The sequence below is a fragment of the Dendropsophus ebraccatus genome, chromosome 1 (assembly GCF_027789765.1).
Source record: "Dendropsophus ebraccatus isolate aDenEbr1 chromosome 1, aDenEbr1.pat, whole genome shotgun sequence".
Classification (NCBI taxonomy): Eukaryota; Metazoa; Chordata; class Amphibia; order Anura; family Hylidae; genus Dendropsophus; species Dendropsophus ebraccatus.
Window position 1 is genome coordinate 118,437,342 of NC_091454.1, and position 25,086 is coordinate 118,462,427.

The 25,086-nt window shown below is 40.9% G+C and overlaps 1 protein-coding gene and 1 long non-coding RNA gene across 4 annotated transcripts; one reads left to right on the plus strand and one right to left on the minus strand.

The window, feature by feature from the left end:
• Nucleotides 1-720: 720 nt before the first annotated feature.
• Nucleotides 721-3,263, plus strand: LOC138797415 (uncharacterized). The gene is made up of 2 exons (XR_011363932.1): nucleotides 721-1,376; nucleotides 1,786-3,263. It is a non-coding gene; the product is annotated as an uncharacterized lncRNA (long non-coding RNA).
• On the minus strand, nucleotides 2,255-25,086 carry HBP1 (HMG-box transcription factor 1). 3 transcript variants are annotated; one of them, XM_069977506.1, is made up of 11 exons: nucleotides 24,999-25,086; nucleotides 17,785-17,968; nucleotides 16,805-17,039; nucleotides 15,606-15,741; nucleotides 14,014-14,125; nucleotides 11,682-11,794; nucleotides 10,752-10,905; nucleotides 9,624-9,768; nucleotides 9,148-9,465; nucleotides 5,400-5,541; nucleotides 2,255-3,165 (listed from the first exon to the last, which is right to left on the minus strand). In XM_069977506.1, exons 1-11 carry the CDS (start codon nucleotides 25,011-25,013, stop codon nucleotides 3,148-3,150), a joined length of 1,572 nt encoding a protein of 523 aa, XP_069833607.1. In that variant the 5' UTR covers nucleotides 25,014-25,086; the 3' UTR covers nucleotides 2,255-3,147. The 3 variants fall into 3 exon arrangements, with proteins under 3 accessions (XP_069833607.1, XP_069833598.1, XP_069833615.1); XM_069977497.1 differs by lacking the exon at nucleotides 24,999-25,086 and adding an exon at nucleotides 24,466-24,731; XM_069977514.1 differs by lacking the exon at nucleotides 24,999-25,086 and adding an exon at nucleotides 23,989-24,142.

The following is a 25,086-nucleotide window of genomic DNA, read 5'->3' on the forward strand; positions in this document are numbered from 1 at the left end:
TGCAATCAGATATAGTTGAATCTCCTAGCCTGTGATAGAGCTGTGGTCTAGGGGTAAATCACCTGTCTAGAGACCACCAGCAGATCTTTCTTTGGTTTGAATCCCCTGATGGAAATGAAAAATAGGACTTTATTTTTTCTTTTTTTCTCATTATTGTATAATTTGTAAAAGTGCAAAAAGATCCCAATCAGGTACAAAGTATTTTTAAAATTCATTGATGCAAAAAAGTTTTTTTCCTTAGATAAAAAAAAACAAAAACTTTTTCACATCAAGGAATTTAAAAACTACTTTGGGCCTGATTGGGATCTCTTTGCACTTTTACAAATGGTACAATAATGAGGAAAAAATAAATAAAATAAAGACCTATATTTCATTTCCATGAGGGGATTTGAACCAAGGAAAGATCTGCTGGTGGTCACTAGACAGGTGATTTACCCCTAGACCACAGCTCCAACGCATTTGAGCTCAGAGATTCAACTATATAGGAGTCTTTCTTTCAAACATATACTGCATATAGAGGACTGATCTGCAATCAGAGACATTGGCATGCAGCTGAGTGAGCAAGAGGCTTGGCTGCATTTATTATTCATAAAGAAGAGGGAGGAGTAAGCAGTGGTGAGATTTGCTAGAGTGTGGCACAAACACTGAGCCACAACTCCTCTTTGACTCTTTATTACAGTAGGAGGCCTGAGATTGTGCATAATCCACTGCACAGACAAATTACCAAAAAGGTACCATGCTCCCTAGGCAACTGCCTGCCACAGCACACTGTCAGCTACTCAGGTAGGGCCTGGGTGCTGACAGATTCCCTTTAAAGGGGGGAATTCTTCCAACTCAACTAGTATCAAAAAGTGTCGAGACTTTTTAAATAGAAGTAAATTACAAATCTCTGTCTTCCAGTACTTATCAGCTCTGCTAAAACTTATGTTCATGTCAGAAACTGTGCAGAACAGTAAGTAGCAAATCCCCACAGAAAACCTTCTTGCCATCCAGATGGGAAAGAATACCTCCCTGTACAGCAGCTAAGTACTAGAAAACTTGAGATTTTTTTTTTAATAGAAGTACAAATCTCTGGCACCAGTTGATTTAAACTTTTTTTTTTTCTGAACTACCCATTTAAGTCAACCATAAGCAGCAAAAATGATAGTATCCCCATGCTTACATTATGGAAACTCAGCCTTTTAAAAAAACAAAAACAACACACTTCATAGGAAATACACACAATAAATGAACATTCTGGCTTCATAAAACATACCGTAAGGACAGATAATTCCATAATTTCTGCTAAGGATTATATATTCATACCATAGGGGCAGCTCAATCAGCTAAACATCTATAGATTCTCATTTTGAAAAGGAGTTAAACCACAATTAAGGGTATATTCACACGGGCGGGCTCGCAGAGAGATTCTCGCTGCGAGCCCGGCAGGTCCTGGCAGTTCCCATAAACTACATACTTGCTGCGGTCTAAACGACCGCAGCGAGTATGTAATTATACCGCCCTTAACCCCTTCTGCTCCCGCCGGCTCCCCCGCTGTAAGCAGCATACATTACCTGTCCTTGCTGCACGGGTCCGGCGTCCTGCCCGTGCAGCAAGGACAGGTAATGTATGCTGCTTACAGCGGGGGAGCCGGCGGGAGTAGAAGGGGTTAAGCGCGGTATAATTACATACTCGCTGCGGTCGTTTAGACCGCAGCAAGTATGTAGTGTATGGGAACTTCCAGGACCTGCCGGGCTCGCAGCGAGAATCTCGCTGCGAGCCCGCCCGTGTGAATATACCCTAAAGGGGTTTTCCATCCAAAATAGGCTGCTAAGCTATCCCCAGAAAAGCTTATTGTCAGGGTGCTGACACCCAGCACCCACACTACACAATCTCCTGCTCACCTGAATGGGAGCTGAGCTGCAGTTGCCACCAATACACAGTAAACGGAAACAAACTGCTTTCAGCCCCGTTCATTGTGTAGTGTGGGTGCTGAAACAGCCGCTTGGTAAAAACGCTTTTAAATATTACATTCATCATCTTTTAGATCACTTTTTTTTAATTTCTATTTAAAAATAAACCAGAAAACACCCCTGTGCTGTTACATACTTGTAATGGCACTCGCTGTTCTTTTGATTCCCTCTCAAAACACAGATTTTGGGTTGCTGCCAACGAATATAAAGTCATGCATATACATAATTTAATTAAAAAAAAAATCTTATTTGAGCTGGGGTTGTGTGTCATTTGGTGTAAAAATTGCAAGGACTAAATGTGATAATTTCAACAACATTTATTTGAAATATACAAGAATATAGTGTGCAAAAATTACTGGGGCAATATGATGCTGACAGACCATATTACAGCTGTGATTTAGGGGCTATGATTTCCACATATCACAGTCATACAGCTGCAACACAAAACAATATATGCATCTGCTTTTTCCGACAGACACAAGAAAAAGTAAAGTGCAAGTGTTGCACCAGAGTTAAGTGCAAAGTCAACCCCCCCATCATAAATGACATTTTTTTTCTCATAGCAAAATAAAATCTGTAGATTCTGTAGCAACCTAAATTACTAAATCGTATGCTTCAACACCTTGGCATTTGGAGGGGGGCTGTATTAAGTTGCTGGCCCCTCGGTCTATAAGGAAGCGAATGATCCACTTGCCAAAATATAAAAATGTAGCTCAGTGGCAATGAATAGTCAGTTAGTGCTCATGCACCTTGCATTAAAATAGAATATCACGTCAGAAACATACACATTCTAACGTATTGATAATTACATTTGTGCAATACATATTAATAAGCAGTAGGGTCGATAAACAGCAGTTATATGTTCTATAAATTCCCATTTTTTTTTTTCATTTAACCTGGTTGTTTTAAAAACAATACGCTGATACACACCTCATTGTAGCACCACAGGATATTTTCAAGCCTATATTACCTGATATATAATTTTTCAAAAAATAAGGCGATTTGGTTTAAAATATTGCTATTTTTGCATATGTAATGCTATATTTAAAAGAAGAAAAACTTTCGGTCATTTATGGTTAATTCTGTGACATTTCTGCTAGTATGGTCTGGTCGCACACAACATTGTGATGTCAGACTTTCTTCTTCCATCTAGTTGAACAGTGTGTTCCAACACAATATTCCTCTACATTCATATTTAATGTTGCTGTGAGCCCTGGGGAAAAAAAAATAGAATTTCAGAGTTAATCACCCATAATTAGTATCTCTTGTCAGTCTGAAGATAATCCAGAAATAAACTTTTATGCTACTATTTTTATAGTCCAGTCTATTTCTTGAAGGATTGAAATATTAAAGGAGAAGTCCGTCGAAAATTTTTAAGAATGGTATGGCCCCCAAAAGTTCTACAAATCCCCAATATACATTTATTACAGGAAATTCACATAAAGTGCTTTTTTCCCTGCACTTACTATTGCATCAAGGCTTCACTTCCTGGATAAAATGGTGATGTCACGACCCGACTCCCAGAGCTGTGTGGGCTGTGGCTGCTGGAGAGGATGATGGCAGAGGGATGCTCAGTGTACCCCCAGTGCCCTGTGTCCCTCAGTGTCCCCCTGCCATCATCCTCTCCAGCAGCCACAGCCCGCACAGCTCTGGGAGTCGGGTCGTGACATCACCATTTTATTCAGGAAGTGAAGCCTTGATGCAGTAGGTCTGCTATCAGGCTGTTACTATGGGCATAATAAATCTGCATAGATACACTACAGCCACACTGGTATTTCTTATACTTTCACACACCCCTATAAAATTTGACCCTGGGCTGATTGTCAGGGCCTAGTGGTTTTGGTTCCAGTATTTCTGAAACAGCAGCACTCATTGGCTGTTTCCCAAACTACTGTATCACGAGTGTACCAAGACTGGATGAGCCACAGACAGATTTCACAGCAGCAGGCCACATGTGGTTGAGCCAAGAAGCAATGTCGGGTTGAATGTTTTGTATCTCAGCAACAATGTACCACAGGGGAACAAATGACCCAGCAGCACATAAGTGGGCAAGTAAGACAAAATTTCCACAACAACTATGCAACATGCCTATGCAGAATAGCCGAAGAGAGCTCCCAACACCATATAATGGCAATCCTTGAATAAGGATTGCTACAGGAACTGAACTCTGTCAGCTGACCATCTAAAACCATATCTTCAAGGTCTTACCCAACCACAGTGTCATCTTTGAACACGATATTACACTGTCATCAGGTAATGATCACTAGTGAGTGACTGGAGGAATATAACTTTGAATTCTCCTCACTAACATGGCCCCCATACTCTCTGGACTGTAACAACAGTAAACATGTTTGGCATATAAAGAAACAGGCTGTGAGTTGCACTCCCACTCCTCAGTGCTCCACTTCTGTCTCCTTGCTGTCTAGGATGTGTAACTGTTGAGACAGGGGGTGAAAACACATTTGTATGACATGATCACAATACAGTACCTGCCCCATCTTGGAAGTTATACTTATGAGATGATGGTGAGGGGAAGTGGAGAGCGAGGAAATACCTTTCGTGTTCCCAGATAAACCCTCTAAACCTACACCAGTTATAGGCAGGATTATATGTGCACCATTTTCTTGCTTTATTATGAATTAATCTGTAAAAGCATTAGGTCGTGCCCCCTCATAAAGTGTGCCTACTTTTTTTGGCACTAAAAAGTAGCTCAAACACATTGATAAATTCCCCAATGTTGTTTACTATATATTTGGTGGCATATAACATGCTGTATGCATATATATATATATATATGCAAATGGAGAGAAAGGAATCCGCACTCACCGGTCTGCAGAAAGTAGGGTTTATTGATCCATACACCAGAGGCTAGAGCTGGGAGGGGGAAGGTGTTACGCAGGTGTGCTCCTTACAGCTACAATTGTTTCTCGCCTACTCGGCGCTTCGTCTGGTTGTGAGCAACCAGACGAAGCGCCGAGTAGGCGAGAAACAATTGTAGCTGTAAGGAGCACACCTGCGTAACACCTTCCCCCTCCCAGCTCTAGCCTCTGGTGTATGGATCAATAAACCCTCCTTTCTGCAGACCGGTGAGTGCGGATTCCTTTCTCTCCATTTGCATATTCCATTGTTCTCGGCTGTTTCCTGCACCCCGATCATACGAGGTTTACCTGCACTGGACATTGCTGCGTATTCCCTAGCCCCCGGTCCCACGCTAGTGTTGTTATCTGCTGGTGCCGACTGAATTCCTCTCACCCGTACCATATATATATATATATATATATATATATATATATATATATATATATATATATATATGCTCATAAATCAAGTGTATAGATATATCTTGTTACATAGAACCGCCATTTTACAGTAAATATAAAATAATGGACGTTAAGAAATCAGCCCCATATCCTGAAGGAAGAGAATACAAAATTACAGACTACATACTGAATTTGTTCTTTTTCTCTTCCAACAGTCAGGATTTAAACGTTTTTGTTCTTCAGCCAGAGCTTTAGCTTCTATTGTGTATATTCTTCTTTCCTCATTCTTCATCTTTTTCCATCTGTCGCCAAGTATCACACTTATGGCTCTGGAAAGGAAAGCAATTTACATGTTAACAGACTTTGGTTTAAATGCATCTAGGGTTGTGTTCATACCATAGTTTGTCAGTATATCCTGTGTATATATATTTGTATAAATAAACACATATACATTTATTCCCCATAATATGCCAAAAGTGCATGCCAAAAGTGGCTACAGTGCACTATTTAAAGTAAAAAATATATTCTCACCATTATTTAACAGTAATATATATTATAGTAATTTTCTTTAACTGTATTTATGGTCCTGAGGCAAAAGAATTAGGTCTGAAATGTATGATGCTGTATGGGTATTTAGTGTACTCCAAGTGCAGACGCAGTATTGACAAAGCACCCGTAAATCTTACTAATCTGTTTAGCGGCATGCCATACTGAAGCCTCCAGCATACTCACTGAAATGACGTGCACATTGTGACACTTAACAGACTTTCAGGGAATTAAATGAACTCTGTTATGCAGCCTCTTCAACAAGTGCAATTACATTTATCTGACATGAACTATTTGACCTAAAGCAATTGACCCTTTCTATAATCAACCCAATTCCCCCCAGGATGCTCTATAATAGTGTTCTTGCTTTAAGGTCACCACATCAGTATGTAATGAAACCAATGTTTACTACAGTCTGAAATAAACCTTCTGATTAAGAGAAAAGTGTGTTTCAGTCTTGAACAAATAAATACAACTTAAGTATAGCAAATAATAAAACCTCAAACTGCACCTATAGGCCCAGATTCATACTAGCATAACACGGGGGCATTTTTATGCCACAAGCCTGGGCCAAGCGCAGGTCCAATGACCCAAACTGATAGCATCGTAGATCTTTAGGAAGCTAGCAGTATGAAAAAATATATTACAATTAGAAAAACAAATATTAAAACAAAACGAACATTCAGCATCTACCTTTAATCAGTAAATGAAAGTGATGATTAAGTTACCAAGTTGCCAACATCAAAGAAATGGCACAGCACTATAGAAAATAGACATTCAGCTAAATTTAGTGAAAACCTATGGGCAGTACAATACTACTGTTTCTCCTAGTGTTTAAAAGGCCTAAGCGTTTGCATTATGACCTCTTACTATGTTATCTTTGTTCCTCAAGTACAACTACAATGCTAGGCAATTTATATTACTAATTTAATTTGACTGCTTTTAAAAAATAAAACTTTAAAAAAGTATTTAAAATCGCTCTATTACCATCATTATAACGCTTTTATTTTTTGGTCTATGGAACTGTGTGAGGTGTCTTTTTTGTGACATGATCTGTACTTTCTATCGTTAGCTTGCTTGCTTACATGCGACTTTTTGATCACTTATTATTACATTTTTTCTAGATATGATGTAACCAAAAATCTGCAATTTGGCAGGTTTTTGTGCTTACGTCATCTACCGTGCGAGATCAGGAATTTGAGTTTAATAGTCCTTGTAATTCCGCATTCAGCAATAGGAAACATTTTTTTTTTTTTATTTATAAATTGGAAAATGGGGGGTAATTTATTATGGGATGGGATTTTTTATTAATAACAAAAACTCTTTTTGCAGTAATTTGTAGTCCCCCTAGGGAATTCCTATAAGCAACACCATGATTGCTTATAGGTATACATGCAGAACATATATTCTGCATTGATCTATTCTATCTGAAGGCAGCCTCTAGTGATCACTGAGCCAGGACCAGCGTCATAATATTGCTGAGGCCTGGCAAGTATCGGCTTCTCATAATGCGATTGTGAGAAGCCAATACCCCACTAGATCACCGGGAGTTCCTTTAAAAGGCATTCAAGTGGCGCTGTGAGTTTTGACAGTCAGTGGTTGCTAAGGGGGTTAAAGAGTACCATTTCTTTTTACCAGGTGCTATGATGCACACCTAAAATCCCACCAACTTCGTACTCCAAGAAAGCAATACATGGAATTGCCAGAAGTCCCATAGACTTGCATTGCAACTCTGCACTACTGTCCAGTGCAGTGGCCATATGCTCCTACCATGTTCTCTAAAGTTACTGTAAAAATAAGCTGCACAACTTGAACAAAATGCGTTATTTTTTGTGGCTCATGGTGCCTCGTTTATTAACTCCGTTGCTGATTCATCTTGACACCAGTACATCCGGCTCTTACTTCCTGGTTTGGTGGCAGGGAGAGTGAGGACCAGATGCAGCAATGCCAAGATGAATTGGCTCTGAATCTCTGACTACCTCTGAGATTACACATGCCTTCAGGGACAAACCACAATACTTGGAGATGTTTGTGATCTCAGAGGGAGACACAGAAGCTTGAAAAAGCATACTTAACTCCCAAGGATCTTGGCCACCAAGTGAAGAGAATAGGGCCAAAATGCTCAAGTAAGCAACTTTTCTAATGAAAAGCATTTACAAAATTGCGTACCTTTGCATTATCTATCATATAATAAAAGATAAGAATACCCCTTCAAGTATTAATGTTTTAAAGTCATAAAATAAAAGTTACATACATTAGGAATTGTTGTACTGACCTGAAGAACAACACCAGTTTTAACACTGTAAATGATGTAAAAATGACCCCCTCCCCCAATCTGAATACATGATGTCAGGAGTTGTGATAATCAGTTCCAATTCACACCTTCCATATATACAGACTATGCATGGAACATGGGAATAAGGCCTAAGAGCCTTTAACAAATACGCATGCCATAACTGCCCTCTAGTGGTATCTGCCAGGAGCTTTTTTGGGACATTTGCCTGGGCTGCTAGTCTGTAAAACCTCTCCTATTTCTATAACTAAAAAGGTGATTAAAAAGATATACAGTAAAACCTTTTGAAATGGCCATCTCTGATTTAGTACAATCCTGGTGTATGGCCGTGGTTGTGTGTACAGGTGGAATGCGTATACAGTCGAGAGATGCAATTCATTTTAACAAGAAACAATAACTGTAGTATGACACTAAGTAGAGTAAGACTTAGCTTTTATAGCTGAGGAGTATAAAATACAAATTTGCCACTCGTTTAAGTAGCAAATTTGTATTTTATACTCTCACCAATAAAGGCTAAGTCTTACTCTACTTCGTGTCATACTACAGTTATATTTTCTTGTTAAAATGAATTGCATCTCTGATCTAGACCAGAGTTTTAGGTAATGGAGTTCAGCAGTGGGTGCTGGCTGCAATATACAGCTGACATCCTACAGCAACAGCCAAGACTGGAGATTTTGAGGTACCTTTGGTTGCCATTGCAGCCAGGAGGTCTAAGGTTTGTTACTGACATAATGCATTAGATCAACGATCAGAATATTGCATTGGGAAATCCCCTTGTAGGACTATAAAAAGTAAAGTTTTATTTCCTTGGTTTTATTTTATGAACATGTAAAATAAATAAATAAATAAATGAATTTCAACTTAACAAGCTCCATGCTAAAGGGGTCAATATGTTTCTAATTATAATTCATAAAACAACTGTGAGAGTAAAGCAACAAAAGGAGAAACTGTAGGGGTTTGACAATAAGGACACACGTCAAAAATCCCAGTGGAAGAGATACATGGAAGAACTGTAGATAAAATGTGTGTAAATTAATAATATATGTATACTGAAACACATGCAACCTTCTTCTGGAGAGGCATAAGCATTAGTTACCGGTTATCTTTTCCTGGGTACATCTGTGTGTATTCAACTCTATATTTTTTGGCAAAAAGCATGAAGGCGTTCATTGGTCTTTTGCACTTATTGGGAGATATGGCCATCACAGAGTTTGCAGTCCCTGAGCTGTGACTCCTGCCAGTTTTATTATATAATGAAGTGTAAGAAGTTTGTGGCGATGCACAGTCCTTGATGTAATCTGTTTGTTCTGAATCTGGGCTGCTTGCTCCACCATTGGATAAGGAAGCCCGACGTTGACGTGCCATACTGCTTAACACATACACAGCAGAGGAATCCATTGGCGTAAAATCATAACTGCAAACAAAACAAAAGGGAAGATAATGTTTTATACAACACAATATACAACAAAACAAATACCAATGTATACATTGTAATCTGCCCCATATACAGTTGTGACTAGTAGAATGGAGAAGTTTAGGCCCACAAATAAGCCAATGGCTTGTGAACAATACCTTTTAAAAGTATCAAAAACACCAGAATCATCAAAATTTATGGCATCAGGATGCCCTGGAGGTAGACATATGTCACCGATGTGCATCTCATAGCAGGGAATGCCATGCTGAACCACAGTTAGACTTGGGTAAAACGATGACCAGCCTGGAAATAAAGCAAAGTCACATTACCTCTTTGGACTACACTAACACTGTATAAAGACATTGTTTTGGGGCCACTTACCACAAAATCCTGTGTGTTTCCCAGAGACCAAGCCAATCTGGGCCTTATTGACTAAACTGTTTTCATCATCAAAGAGCTATAACTTTATTTTATCATAGACATATCCATGTAAAGGACTTTGAGACAAGTTGTATTTTACAGTTCATTTAGCGATTCATTACAGCAAGCCCAATGGACCATAGGCACCACATACAGGACCTTTCTCATTCAGATGAATAGGAAAAGTTTCTAGGCATTCTTAGCGACTTTTAGGCTATGTTAACACAACGTTTGTTTCTGACATATTTTTGCCTCAAAATGATGGCCGTCCAAAAATACGTCCGAAAACAAACGTTGTATGAAAATAGCCACAAAGAGTTCATATTACGGGGAGGTGGGCAGAGTTGTGAGCATGAAAACTGGGAGATTTCATTATTTTAAAATGGATAGTATAAAAGAAAACATAAAAAATATGTTTAACACAAAAACGATTCTTTTCTCATGATATATTCCCTGCAAATATACAGCATTTTTTATAAATATACACCATTTTTTATAAATATACACCATTTTTTATATCTTAAAGTAGGTAGGTCCTAGAGAATCTCTAAACAGTGCCCAATTTACCCATGTGCAAAATTTGCTAAATTTTGATCCAGTTATTTAGCTGCTCATAAAGAACAGACCATGACACGCTCAATCAGAGGAAGTTGTGGAGGTGAACTTAGTAAACGATTATAAGCCGCCTTATTACATTTTGGGATTGTGTATATATTACAAGTTATAAGTACTAGAGTCTGGAGACAGGTTGTTGATCCACAGATTTATTCTGATGTCAGATTTGGGAAGATTTTTTTTCTCTAATATGAGGAATTGACGGAACTTGATGGACCTGTGTGTTTTTTTCAGTGCTGAAGTGGCCTTACCTTTATTTTTTACATAGAATGGGTGATCCAGTTTGCACTCCACTGTAAGCAAGCCTTCTTGTGTACCTGGGTCAAAAGTCAACTGCAGAACAGATTCGCCACAAGAGACACTCTCTTCATGAGAAATCAATTTTAACCCATCTGATCCATAACCCTATTAATAGTACAAAACAACACATGAGAAGAGCATACAGATCAAGCAACGTACTACCAAGCCTGTGACATGCCAGAAAACTCTAGTAAAACTCACTGGGTAGTATTTCATCCCTGTTGTTTAGTAAGCAAAGCCTAAATATATGAATGAAAACCGCATATGACAAAATAATAAATTACCACTAATCCCCAGGTCCAGTCTGCTAAAGGCAGTTTTTTTTAGTCTTGCGCTGGTAGTAGGAAAAAAAAACGTACAGCATTGTTACATTTAAAGAGGACCTGTAGTGAACCCCCCAAAATATGAGATGTCATCATAATTAAATAGCACAGGGTGCCCTGATCACACACCTTTTTACGTTTCCTGATACATCCTTTTCCCAGATATGCAGGTTTCTCTGACAACTTAGATATTGGTCACATGGAAGTAAACAAAACGTAAGTAACTGGTATACAGTAATTCTATAGTCAAGGGGTATGGATTAGACATACACACCCCTCAAAGTAAAACATTGATGCCCCATGACTGTACAATCATGCTCATCATGATATTAACTCCCATTTTTAAAAGTTCATGCCCATCTAACTATGAACAAGAATGACAGACAAATTCTAACCCACACAACTTAGGAAGGAAAGGTCATATCAAGAAACTTTAAGCGATGTGTAATCAGGGGGCCCTAAGCAGTTTAATACAGGTCCTCTTTAACACAAAAGCAATACAGAGATGCACAAGTACTGTACAAACGCAATTGTATTGCATTGCATTTATAAAACTACCTTCTGGGAGCCAATGTTGGCATCATGCTCAGATCTACAGCGCACACTTTTGGAAAAGTCTTCCACATCCTGCCATACCTTCTTGCGTCCTTTATGAAAACACAGACGTGTGCCTGTATGAGATTCAAGAGGGGAAAAATGTAAGGCCTGTGGAATTAGGAGCAAAGATATATATAGCTAGGGACACGTGGAGATATTCTGGTAATGCTATTTCACATTCATTCTGACCCATGCTGGGACACTACAATGAAAGCAGTAATGGTTCAATCACTTGATAGTCATTACCTGATTGTCTAGTGCATCTCTCCAAATAATTACATTTGGCAGATGGGCACATAATGGGTTGATTAGTCAAATTGGCAGCTAAGTATGGAGTATAATTTTTCATATACTATACTCCCCCTTCACTCCCAACACTCAGCACTAAGGATTGTCTGAAAGCAGCGCATAGCAGAAATATCAAGATACCTATACTGTTATGCATCCAAAACTCCTAGTTTAAAAGGGGGTTATCAGATCTTTTGAAATTAAAGGGGTACTCCAGCGGGGGGGGGGGGCACTTTTTTTGCTGGGACTGGAGAGGAGGTGGCTGAGGGAAAAGACGTCCACACTCACCTCCCCGGCTCCAGCGGCGGGTCCCGCATCGCGGCGCTCGGCCGCTTCCTGGTGTCTGATGCGGGCCTTAGACGTGACGTCTCAGGTCCGCTCAGCCAGTCAGTGACAGAGGCGGGATCCGTTTCAAGTTCGTTCAGATCCCGCCTCTGTCACTGACTGGTTGAGTGGACCTGAGACGTAGCGTCTCGGGCCCGCGTCAGACACCAGGAAGCAGCCGGGGACCGGAGCGCGGCGATGCAGGACCCACCGCTGGAACCGGGGAGGTGAGTGGACGTCTTTTCCCTCAGCCACCTCCTCCCCGGTCCCAGCAAAAAAGTGCCCCCCCCCTGGAGTACCCCTTTAATAGCTCACCCTCTACAGTCTGTTTAAAGAGACCCCAACCTAGGGCTGAGAGATGAAATTAATTTGATTAATTTGCCTAGAATTTTAGAATCGATTTTAATTCCTTTGAAAATCGTAAATTTGATTTTCGAAATAAATAAATAAATAATAATACATAAAGGTCTGACCTAAAAGGGGAGCAGTGGTGAACAGAGCCTGGGCCTGTGGTTACCAGTGGCCTTCAGCTTGAACAGGGCCTGGGGTGGCAAGCTACTCCTCCTGCAGATCTGTGCGCCACCTGCTGGGCCTCACCCAGGAGATTGCCACTGGCACCCGCCCCCCACGACAAGATCGCCGCTGAATGCCTGACCACAAGATGCCTGACCACACCCAGGAGATTGCATTCATTGCCAGTCCCCATTTTGCGACCCACAAGATCACCCCTGCCCACAACAGAACAGGGAGCAGCAGAAGCAGACCCCGGAGCAGAAGAGACCCAAAGCGTGAGAGCGGCTGAGGACTCGACACTCTACTACTCCCAATACTATTCACACTACTATTGCTACTACTACCCCCGCTCCTGATACTACTATTCCCAATATTACTACCCCCACTTCAAATACTACTACTCCCACTACTATTGCTACTAGTACTCTCACTTCCGATACTACTACTCCCACTCCTGATACTAGTACGCCCACTACTCCTACTCCCCTTTTTTCTTCTACACCTCTATTATTAAACCCCTCATCCACCAAACCTCTACTACTACACCCATCATAATTAGCAATAAAAAAAAATTAAGAAATTGAGGGGAAAAAAATTGAAAATCGAGATTATATTTTTTTGGCCATATCACCCAGCCCTACCCCAACCTCTAATTTACTGCTGCTCATTCTGCAATCAGTATACTTTTACAGCTACTAAACAGTAAAACTGTCCTGTACATTCCTGTGTTCCTTATGGTCAAGGGAGGTGTAGGCTGCAGTCAGACTGCTCTGGCAACGGTTCATCCCTCTGAGAACACAAGTTTCAGATGTTTAAAATCCATCACGTTTGACCCTTCTCTCAGTCAACATCATCTGCTAGTGGAAAGTCTGGATGCCACCATACACCTTATACTGTTGGTCAATCCTTCCACTGGCAACAAGTTCAGCCAACGTTATTATATGGTGCATGGGCATCTTAAGGGTATGTTAATATTCTGCAGATATATTGCAGAAATATCTGTAACTGCATTTGCAGAAATTCATGCTGTGAAACAACCCTATTCACTTATATAAAACAGATTTTCAGCAACAGATGTTTCTGCAACAAGTGAATATCTCCTTGTAAAGACACAGTGTCGCACGCTCACTCATCACACACTACAGTTTTTTCTCAAAGCTTTACTTACCTTTTAGAAAACAGTGCCAAATTGTATGAGGCCATGAATGACACCATCCTAGGTCATCATCATCAGAAAAAGATGACATACAGAAGATGCCGGATTCTGACTCACTGTTTGCCTGAAATAAAGATTACTGAGAATTTGCTAAACTGCAAATATGTAACACTTTACAACAAGTAAAATCATGTAGAAAAGCAAGTTTGACTGGGCAGCTATTAGTGCAACTGTTTAAAGCTGACACATTAACCTATAAGAATTAGGCCCACAAACACAAATAATACTTACTGTGTCAAAGTGGCCACTACTACTAGACAACATCTTTATATAATTGCAGCACAAAACTCATGAAGTCATGAAGAGCCCACACAGGTCTGGTTTGGGCTGGAATCACACATGCAGTTTTTTTAGCCACGCACAATAAGGGATTCACAGCAGTGGTTGGCTAAAAATCTGTGTGTGTGAATCAAAGGCTTACTAAGTTCAAATAAAGATTAACCCCTTCACATCAGCAATACATATATACCTTTCTACTGTAAATGCCCTGTGCAGTAGGAACATGTATATACTTACCTTCTGTAAAGGTGCTTTAATGTGTGTAGGGCTGCTCCAATGTGATCAGCCCCACACACATTAATGTCCCAGGATCCGGTCATAATGTCATTAGCCCCTTAAACGCTGTGATCTATAGTGATCGCTGCATTAAAGGGAGTCAGTGATAAGTACCTGTCACTTACTGATTGGGACCCCCCTTAAACTTTTCCTAACAGACGGAAGGTATAATACTTACCTCCGTGCTGTTGGATCTGCGATCTTCTCATAGAGTCTGTCCTCTGGCAGACACTACATGAAGACTGACGATAATATTGATAAATGCTATGCAATGGTGTAGCATTGATCAGTATATGCAATCTAATGATTACAAATAAAAATATGTGGGAAAAAATAAACATTAAATATATGTAATAAAAATAATAAATATCATAGTGTGTGGAATTGTCTGATCTATAACAATATTGTTTCTGCACAGCAAACAGCGTAAACGAAAAGAGGAAAAAAAAAACACTAGGATTGCTGTTTTTTTTTGTTGTTATTGGTATATGATACCAATGAAAACTATAGATTATGGCGCAAAAAAAATCATGCCCCAACCAGCCATGTAGGTAGAAAAATAAAGTTAAAGAAGGTGAGGAGAAATGTTTCTTCAATGTGGCCTGGACATCCATGTATCAATGACTTTTGGTCATGAAGGGGTTAATAAATATTCAGTTTACTTGTAGCTTTAAGTAGAGATATCAGTCAGACAATATGGAAGACATATACCATGGAGAGAGGGAAGAGAACTTTAGTAGAAGTATTAAGTGTTTTTTTTTTTAGCATATTTAAATTTTGTTAGGGGGCAATGTATCAATGAAGACTCTTGAATGAGTACTCCATTGAATTTTTTGCTGATCTCCCTTAGCTCAGTGATTGCTGTGCTTAATTAAGTGGTAGGTGGAATCTTTGCCTCATGCCATAGAAACATGATACATTTTTAAGAAACCAAGAAGTTTTAGAAAAGTAACATTTTCATTTAATTACTGCAATGAATACAAACTCACTCTCTCATGTCTCACTGGAGGTTCTTCTTTCCAATGACTTTTGGATACATTTGACTCATTTTCTGTGGACAATGGTGGAGGGCGGGCATAGGAATGTAAACTTTTGCTGGTGGCTATTATGTGAACAGGTGATGATCTAAAATAAAGAACCAGCTATATAATACAAGCCACGAAGGGAGGGATTAAAGTAGACATTAGCTATACACATTATCAAAGTTGCAAAACCTGAATTCTTACATGAAATACACAAAGCTCAAAATTATTTTCTTTTTGCAATGTCAACATGAAAACATATTATTAAAACACCGCTTTATGGTATGGGAAGAAATAATTGTCTATAAATTAGGAAATCCATGCCTGATTCACTGCTGTTTTTTTGGTCTTGTACACTAGGGCCACGTTCACACAAGGTAAAAAAAATATCAATAAACAACGGCTGTTGTTTATTGACAGCGGACAGTTGCATTTGTTTCTACGAAGCACCAAACACACTGTATGCATGTATGTGTACAGTGCGGCCGTTGTTCTCTACAGCCGCACAAAACACTGACATGTCTATTTTGTGCACCCCCAATTCACTAAATTGAGGCCACACAAAATTGTCTGTGCACACAATGGATAGTGCGGCCCCCAGGCATACTATCCATTGTGTGCTATGGCTAACTTGAGTGCAGGCACAGCCGAAAGTGCTTGCATTCCAATTAAGAGAAAGTAATGTTCACCCGGGTGAACATCACAGAGAACAGCCGGTGTTTGACACCAGCCACTCTCATGTCACGTGTGAACGTGGCCTAGGAATGAACTATTAGACTGAAGGTAAACTCCAGGGGAAAACATATTCCTAACAAATAATCCCACTCCAACTGCTTTGGTGTCTACCTCCAGGACAACGGGGCAAGGGGCTAAAGGCATAGAAAGGCCGAGTAGTGTTGGCAGTAATAAAAACAGGATTTTCAGGTCTTTGCCACAATAAGGTTTTTGTCTATATATTTAGACAGCAGACCTCATGAACGGAGACATAGTAAAATTAGTATCACACAAAAAGTAGTATTTCCAGTATGATGACCACTCACTGAAGAGGAGAAATGAAAAAGAACTCCAACAACCACTCACCAAATATATATAGTTATATACTGATTAGGGAAATTTATTTTTTTCTACTGCATAGTAGTATGCACAAAAATAAATAAAAGCCTTACCTATTATAGAATGAACATTGCATTAAAGGGCTCTGTGGACTTGTGGCAATATTAGCCAGCTCAGTCAACCAGTTAATACCGTTTCCACATGAATAGGCACTTTCTGACATATCTGAGGTATCATGACTCCATGAAGGCACTGTATATTCCTGATGTGATACATTTGCATCAAGGTGAAAAACCTCTGGTGATGATGTGGAATCAGTGTGAACAGCCTGCAATTCTGGAAGGTCATCTATAGAAAAGAATCCAAGGTGTAGTTTAATACACACACAATGCAATGTTTTGGACTTAAATAATGGCCCAGATTTATCAAGCTGCCTGGAACTTTTCTCACAGCAGCCAGTTACAGCTCAGGTTTATTATCTTAACAAGGGGAAAAGACCACAAGTAAACTCAGTAACGACATCAAGTGGGTAAGAGCGTGGGGGGAGGGGGGCTTCGCGGTGACCTGCTGAAGGGACACTTTGGACAGAGCCCATAGGAGATAGCGGCGCTCTCATGCCGCCGCTCCCATTACACAGAGCCACGGCCAGTCTTAGGCGGGGCAGCAAAAACCTGACAAAGTTTCTTTAAGTTACAGGAGACAGTAAGGCCATCTTAGGTACAAGATGTCAAGACAGAATAATCATGCTAAGATTTATTCAGCTTTCTTACAGCAAGATTCTTTTCAAAGTTTAGCTTTCATTTCTCATATTACTCTGATAAAATGAAAACAGAGGTATGATTGGTTGCTAAAGGCATCAAAGAGAATCTTAATAATATATTCCCCTCAATGAATAATGTGCATCCAGTTTGTGTAACACCAATGCTATGCTGGTTGGGTAACACAGGTAAGGAAACTAAATCTTGGATAAATTGCCTAAAACAGATTATATATAGAGAGAAATTATAGCGATATGTCACATGGAAACTACAAATCAAACAGATTTCTAGCAAGTATCCAGTTTGTTCAAGTGTGTAATAAAAAAAACTTGTACCAAGTTCCATGTGATCATCAGAAGACTCATATCCTGGAGAAGATGGGAGACGTTCATCGCACTTTAGCACTTCCAAAGATTCATTCATTGCTGTAGGTCTTTTGTCCATTACCAACTGGACTTTCTGTACTGGATTGGAAATGTCCTTTGTTTTAACTTCCCACACCATATTATAGCACTTAAACTTAATAGACAACAGAGAAAGAAAGAAGTGTTAACCTTCTGGTACTTTATTCATGCGATACATTGTCAGCCTGTTACACACATAGTTTACTATGTAGCTATGTAGGTTCTATACAAAGAAGTACAGACTCTTCAGAATTGTGGATGGCTGAGATTTTTTTTTATTATTAATAATTTGTAATAAAGTGTTGTTACTTATGTAATATAACTTAATTAAAACAAAAATACTATACTCTTCACCACTCAACTTACGCGCAGTTCCAAAAACAAACTGGTGGCAGCAGCAAGGGGCAACATTGGACTCCTCTGCTACCACCAGCATCGTTTTAGGAACTGCAGGGGGCGTTCTGGGAAGTGCTGTGTGGCTGTGCTTGATCAAAGCAGGGTGCATGATTTGCAGGGCTGTCACAAACACTGGTGGCAGCAGAGGGGCCTGTTGTGACACTTCTTACTGCAAAGTAAAAAGTATACATTTATTTTACTGAAGTTATATTATAAAATATAACTTTAGTAAAGCAATGTAATAACAAAACAAAAATAAAATAAAACCCACAACCTCAAGTCCACAGCAGGTACACAGTACATTGAGTGCTAGGGCCCAGGGGACAATAGGCTCTGCCTTTTTGGCACTATTCAGAGCCCAAAGATTGTTTTTTTTGTTTTTATGGAAATAAAAACACAGACAAAGGCAACATATCTATGTTTTGAATTCTGTTACTGATTTCCATCCAGCAGTGCCACCAGCTTAATAGGCAGCCAGGGGGGTCACAGATTTACTTTAATGGATATACTGATTAGAGCCAGTTAAAGGAGAAGTCCGGCAAAAAGTTTTATTTAAGTATTGTATTGCCCCCCAAAAGTTATACAAATCCCCAATATACACTTATTACGGGAAATGCTTATAAAGTGCTTTTTTCCCTGCACTTACTACTGCATCAAGGCTTCACTTCCTGGATAAAATGGTGATGTCACGTCCCGACTCCCAGACGTGTGCGGGCTGTGGCTGCTGGAGAGGATGATGGCAGGGGGACACTGAGGGACACAGGGCACTGGAGGGACACTGATCATCCCTCTGCCATCCTCCTCTCCAGCAGTCACAGCCCGCACAGCTCTGGGAGTCCGGTCGTGACATCACCATTTTATCCAGGAAGTGAAGCCTTGATGCAGTAGTAAGTGCAGGGAAAAAAGCACTTATTAAGCATTTCCCGTAATACGTGTATATTGGTGATTTGTATAACTTTTGGCCGGCAATACAATACTTTAATAAAAATTTTCGCTGGACTTCTTCAATGTTTCTTTTTCTAATCTGTTTATATGTTTTATTGTAATTTTAAGATGGGGCCGCCATCTTGCCTGAGCATTTTTAACAGCATTTCATAGCAATCTTTTCAGTAAGACTCTTGGAAGAAGCCACCCCTACATGATTACCAATAACCATGTGATGTTGCCTATAATCCAGGCGACACTGCACAGCTATTGGTGGGAAAATGAGGGTGTGGTTTAGGCTGCACGTGGGAATGCAGCCTAAGGGTTAATATGTGGCATTCAACAGAATAGTAGAGCAGAAGTTGTGGATTCTAGACAGATAAAACCTTAAACAGCCCCAGGACAAGGTCTCACGGCTCACTGTAGCTGGCAACAAAAGGATGGTATACTTAGAACACACTGTACTACAAGCTGCTGCTCTGCTCCATAACAAAGTGGATAGCTATTTTTGATTACTTCCATGACACTGCACCTGAGAACCTGAATAAAACAAATCCGCAACCAACCACCCTGAACGTGGGCACCCAGTATGGTTATCACCAAGCTCATCTGTGATCACATGACATGGAGAGATATGAAGAATAAAGTAAAAGCTCCTATCGAACAGGAAGCAAAAATCTATAGAAATGGTTTTACTGATACAGAAAGATATTGCAAAATATTGTAAAAATTTAAACTTTTTATTGTAAATTGAGTAAGCTTAGGAATAATTGATTTTGTGCAAAAACTGCTTATTTGGTGCAGAGGTTTTTTTTTGTGTGGATCAGTCTACTTGTACCCTGAAACAATATGAATAATTATGAAGCCTACATGTAGTATTACGGTAATGAAATATATAGAGCAAAGAAAAGAGAAGTGTTTCCTGTGTCAGCCTGTTCTCTCCTTTCATCTAGTGATCTGTAGAATGAAGAAGTGGGAACCTGACTGTCATGAGGACAACATCCCCACATTGCTTTGCACTTGCTTTCTTTGCCTTAGTGATTTATATACTGATGGCATCAACTGTTTCAGCCAACGCAACTATATGTGAACAACCCTCCACCTATAGGCACCTCAAGACGACCATTTCTAAGCCAACAACTACCCCTAGTGGTTACTCCTCAATATTACAGGTTTCTCACTAATTGTAGCGTTCCCTTTGCTGTAAAATTCACTGGTAGACATATTGTAGATGCTTGTCCCTGTTTATAAAGCATAACCCAACCTCAAACTTTTTGCTGTAAGGGAGATAACTCATAGGTGCATTTAAAAAAAAAACACATCTGAAAAACCTGAAGTCATTTCTATTACTTAGCAATTAGGGGTCATTCACACGCAGCAAAACTAGCGGAATTCTGTGGCGGATGCCGTCAGTCTCCCTGTCATAATGGGAGTCTATGGGAGGCGCGCGCTGCTGTTCTCACTGCGTCTCTCCGTGCTGAAGAATGAACATGTTCATTCTTCAGCGCGGGAAGAGCAGTAGCGTGCACCTCCCATAGACTCCCATTATGACAGGGAGGCTAACGGCATCCGCCGTGGAATTCCGCTAGTTTTGCTACGCGTGAATGACCCCTTATACAGATTCTACCCCCACTGCACTCAGAAACAGTGCCACATCTGTCCATAGTGTGTGTCTGGTATTACAGCTCATTCTCACTCAAGCTAACAGGTGTTTGGTAACTAAAGGCAGTGTACAGTGTTCCAGCATAACACATTTTATGCAAATTTGGGGATAAAGGAGTATTTCTCTGGGGTGTAAAAGAACATCCTTCTCTCCTAAGACCTCTATGCCTGCATGTTCACATTGACAGGCCCAACAGTGCTGGGCTTTAACCCCTAGACAACCCTGGACGTACTGGTACGTCCTGAGCTATGAAGCACGCTCCGGAGCGGAGCGCACTCCATAGCAGGTGGGGGCCGCCTGCAATCAGCAGCCGGCACCTCACCGTTAATGCCACGCTGCAGCATGACATTAACTCCTAAACGGCCGCGGCATTTAAGTGTAAGTGACAGGGGGAGTCCCCTGCCACTTACCAATCGGGACCCCCGCAGTAAAACAGACTGCCGAAGGTCTCTCACCTTCCTCCGCGCGGTCCGATCGGCGATCTGCTCACTGAGCCTGCACAGGCAGGCTCAATGAGCAGAGAGCAGATAACACTGATCAATGCTATGCCTATGGCATAGCAATGATCAGTGTATAAAATGAAAGTAGTGTATGTAAAAGTCCTCCACAGGGACTTAAAATGTATAAAAATAAAAAAAAAGTTAAAATCACTAACACTACCCCAAAGCCCCTCCCCCAATAAAAGTTGAAATCACCCCCCTTTCCCATTATATCAATAAAACATATAAAGATAAATAAACATATAATATACCGTAGTGTGCGTAACTGTCCAATCTATTAAAATATAACAAGCGTCATTGCGAACAGCGTACACGAAAAGAGGGAAAAAAAGTGCGCGGATTACCAATTTTATGTTACATTATATATTAAAAAAAAAATTATAAAAAGTGATCAAAACGTCCGATCTTCTCAAATATGGTTTTAATAAAAACTAGAGATCATGGCGGAAAAAAAAAAAAAAAAACCATACCGCCCCGTAGGTGAAAAAATAAAACTGTTATAAGCGTCACAATAGGCCCATTTTATTAACAATTAATTGCTAAAAAGGATTAATTAAAAAAATATATACAACATTAGAGAATCTGTGTAAACCTGCATATGGTTGTGTTCGGACTGACCTATAGAATAGTGGTATCATGTCACTTTTACCATATAGTGCATTACGTAGACACAGGAACCCCCCAAATGTTACCATATTGCATTCTTTTTTACGATTTCACCAATTTATATCTTCATAAATAATATACTTGGGATTCCGTCATACATGTTATGGTAAAATGAAAGAAACCATTACAAAGTACAACTATTCCTGTAACAAACAAGCCATTACATGGCCCTGTAGATAGAAAACTTAATGTGCCAGAGCTCTTAGAGGTGGCGGGGGTGGGGGAGAGGAAAAACAAAAGCGCAAAAATCAAAATTTGCGCAGTCCACTGGGTCATTTTTGGCCTGGTCCTCAAAGGGTTAAAGGGAACCAATCACACAAAAAATGCCTACTAAGCTAGGGAAAGGTGCTGATACATCACCCAGTACACTTCCCATACATGTTCATATCCCCTGCGTCCCTGCAAAGTAAAAGTTGTAAACTTACTTTTATTAATTGGCACGCCGTATGTAAATCACCCCCAACTACTCATCTGGGCGGTGGGCTATTTACAAGTAAGTCACTGTCCCTGTGCAGTCCTGCGATATAAATCAAACCGTTGTTCAAACAACAGCGGTGCCGTGGTGTCATCCAGAAGTGCACGTTCCCTCACATTGGTGTGCCTCTGGATGACATCACAGCAGCGCTGCTAGTTGTACACCACCACAGGACTGCCCAGGGAAAGTGACAACTTACGGCCCGCCGCCCAGATGACTAGTGGAGAGTGATTTACATATAACGCGCTAATTTATAAAAGCAAATTTACAACTTTTACTTTGCAGGGAATAGAAACATGTATGAGAAGTGTGCTGGGTGTCGTTATCAGCACATTTCCCTAGCTTAATGGGGTTGTGCAGCAAAAATCTTTTTCTTTCAAATCAACTTGTTTCAGAAAAGTATATAGATTTGTAATTTACTTCTATTTAAAAATCTCAGGTCTTACCACTTATCAGCTGCTGTATGTCCTGCAGGAAGTGTTTTCTGCTGCCACCCCTGTCCAAGACAGGAATTGTCCTGAGCAGGAGAGGTTTTCTATGGGGATTTGCTGCTGCTCTGGACAGAGATGTCAGCAGAGAGCACTGTCAGACTGAAAAGAAAACACTTCCTGTGGGACATACAGTAGCTGATAAGTATGGGAAGACTGCACAGCATCACATTTTTTTTGGGGGGGGGGGGGGAGGGGGGTGCTGCTTCTCAAACACTCATGGCAGACCCTGTAAGTCAGTCTGCCAGAAAGAAGTGATCACAAGAAACACTTAAGGGCGTTTTTTGTTAGTCTGTTTCATTTTTATTATGGGTAGAGCGCATAAAATATCATTATGCCATTGATTTGTTACTTAAAATATGACATGGTGTTCCTCCTCTATTTGTTTTCAGTCATTCCTAAGCTAAACAGCTGTGTACACTGCATTTTGTACACTTTCTTCTCTTAATGGGTGGATTCACTATTAAGGTATGTTCACAATGAGGAACAGACCAGGAATTAATTTTACGCGTATTCCACTTGAAATTCCGCCAGTAATATAGACAGAACAATTTCTCATTGTGTCCAATGAAATTTCCGGTCTGTTGGCGCATCCACTTTCCATCCAAAGGCTTTGAATTTCTGCTTTTTGCTCGAATTCTGCACCGACTCAAGAAAAGGAAAATTTCCTCTTCAATGCCAATTGTCTATTCCTCCATGTGAACATACCCTAAGGGATTATTGGAAGCCAGGAAGGGATTTGAAAAGAAATCTCAGTCTTTCCTTTATGACCTGTTCTCTGTTTATAGCCGGTTCCTGGCTTTGGCTTCAGTGATCTGACAGATATCTGTGTGTAATAGGGCCCTTAGAGACATGGAAGGACCAAAAGAGAAAAGGTAACGATCACAGTATGAACGCAGCCTGTGTAAAGGTGACAATGCGGCTACTGACTACTATATGATAAGACACATAGCACCACCACCTTCCCAATGGATGATGGGCCCCCTCAGTTTGTCCCTGTACTCTGCATACAAAGACACTGACCGGCATTAGTGTTGTGTACAGCCCCTGGCACTGTCCCACAATGCCCCCATGCCAGAGACTCGGCTCTTGATAAGCAGAGGGAATGCAGCTGGCCCCTGCCGTGTACCTCCCTCCGGAGCCCACCCTGGGAGTCACCCTGCAGGCAGCCCTGCTCTCGGGCGGGGGCTCCGGAGGGGCAGAGGACGGGAAAAATGAACAAAAATCAGGAAACAAGGGAAAAGGAAGGCAAAAAAAAACGCAGCTCCTCGCGTCACGTGACCTCCCTGTTTATAACCTAGCCGCGCATGCGCAAACGCCTCCTCCATTCATTCACCGTACACTGCGACACACAGGCTGGGCTGTATATATGAACCAGCGCCAGTGTTTATTAGCAGCTACGACACCAGTCACTGACACACAATACACTCAGACTAACAAACTGTCTGGGAGGTCTCTACCTGCTCTACCAATAAAACAAAATGCCCGCAAACAACTTACATAAGCGAAGGCGAACACAGAGCAAACTAAACGGAGAAGAAGCTGGTAGATAGCGCCCCCTGTGGTGGAAACGTATACCCCTTCATGGCAGGCTAGGAGAGGGAGAGCTGGGGGCATGAGGAGAGAACGTCACCCCGGACAGAGCGCCATACCAGCTGCCAGCAGCGGCCTCCATAGCCGTCTAGTGACTGACAGCGGTAACGGACGGGGCTATGAATGACAACAGCTGTGAGGGGCAATGCCCGGACATGACGGCTCCGTCTGCCCCGTACGCGGCGATGTCCCCGGCAGTGCGGCCCGACAACAGCCGGAAATGAATGAAGTTTCCCCAAACTGAGTCAACCAGAACGGCGACAAAAACAATGAACGTCACAGCAGGCTCCGAGCAGCCGCGTTACCGAGCGCTCTCCGCCCCGTCCCCCCGCACTACACGCAGTGACACACACAGGCCCCGGCAATGGAGTCCCCCGCCCGCAGCCCGCTGTCACGTCACACAAGTCACTTGTCACAACAAACTTTCTTTATCCACTTACCAAACCCGTCGCCATTACCTAATCGCTACCCCCATAAAATGCCTTGGGGGCAGGAGTAACACGAGAATTCGAACCCTCATTGGCTACA

What these genes read in the sequence shown, in the direction of transcription:
- HBP1 (XM_069977497.1), bottom strand. Translation starts at nt 24,582, where the DNA reads ATGCCCCCAGCTCTCCCTCTCCTAGCCTGCCATGAAGGGGTATACGTT. An exon ending in TGATGATCACATGGAACTTG is followed by an intron (nt 17,040 to 17,784) that starts GTACAAGTTTTT and finishes TCTTTTCTATAG; the next exon opens with ATGACCTTCCAGAATTGCAG. An exon ending in ATTCTATGTAAAAAATAAAG is followed by an intron (nt 9,769 to 10,751) that starts GTAAGGCCACTT and finishes CTTTATTTCCAG; the next exon opens with GCTGGTCATCGTTTTACCCA.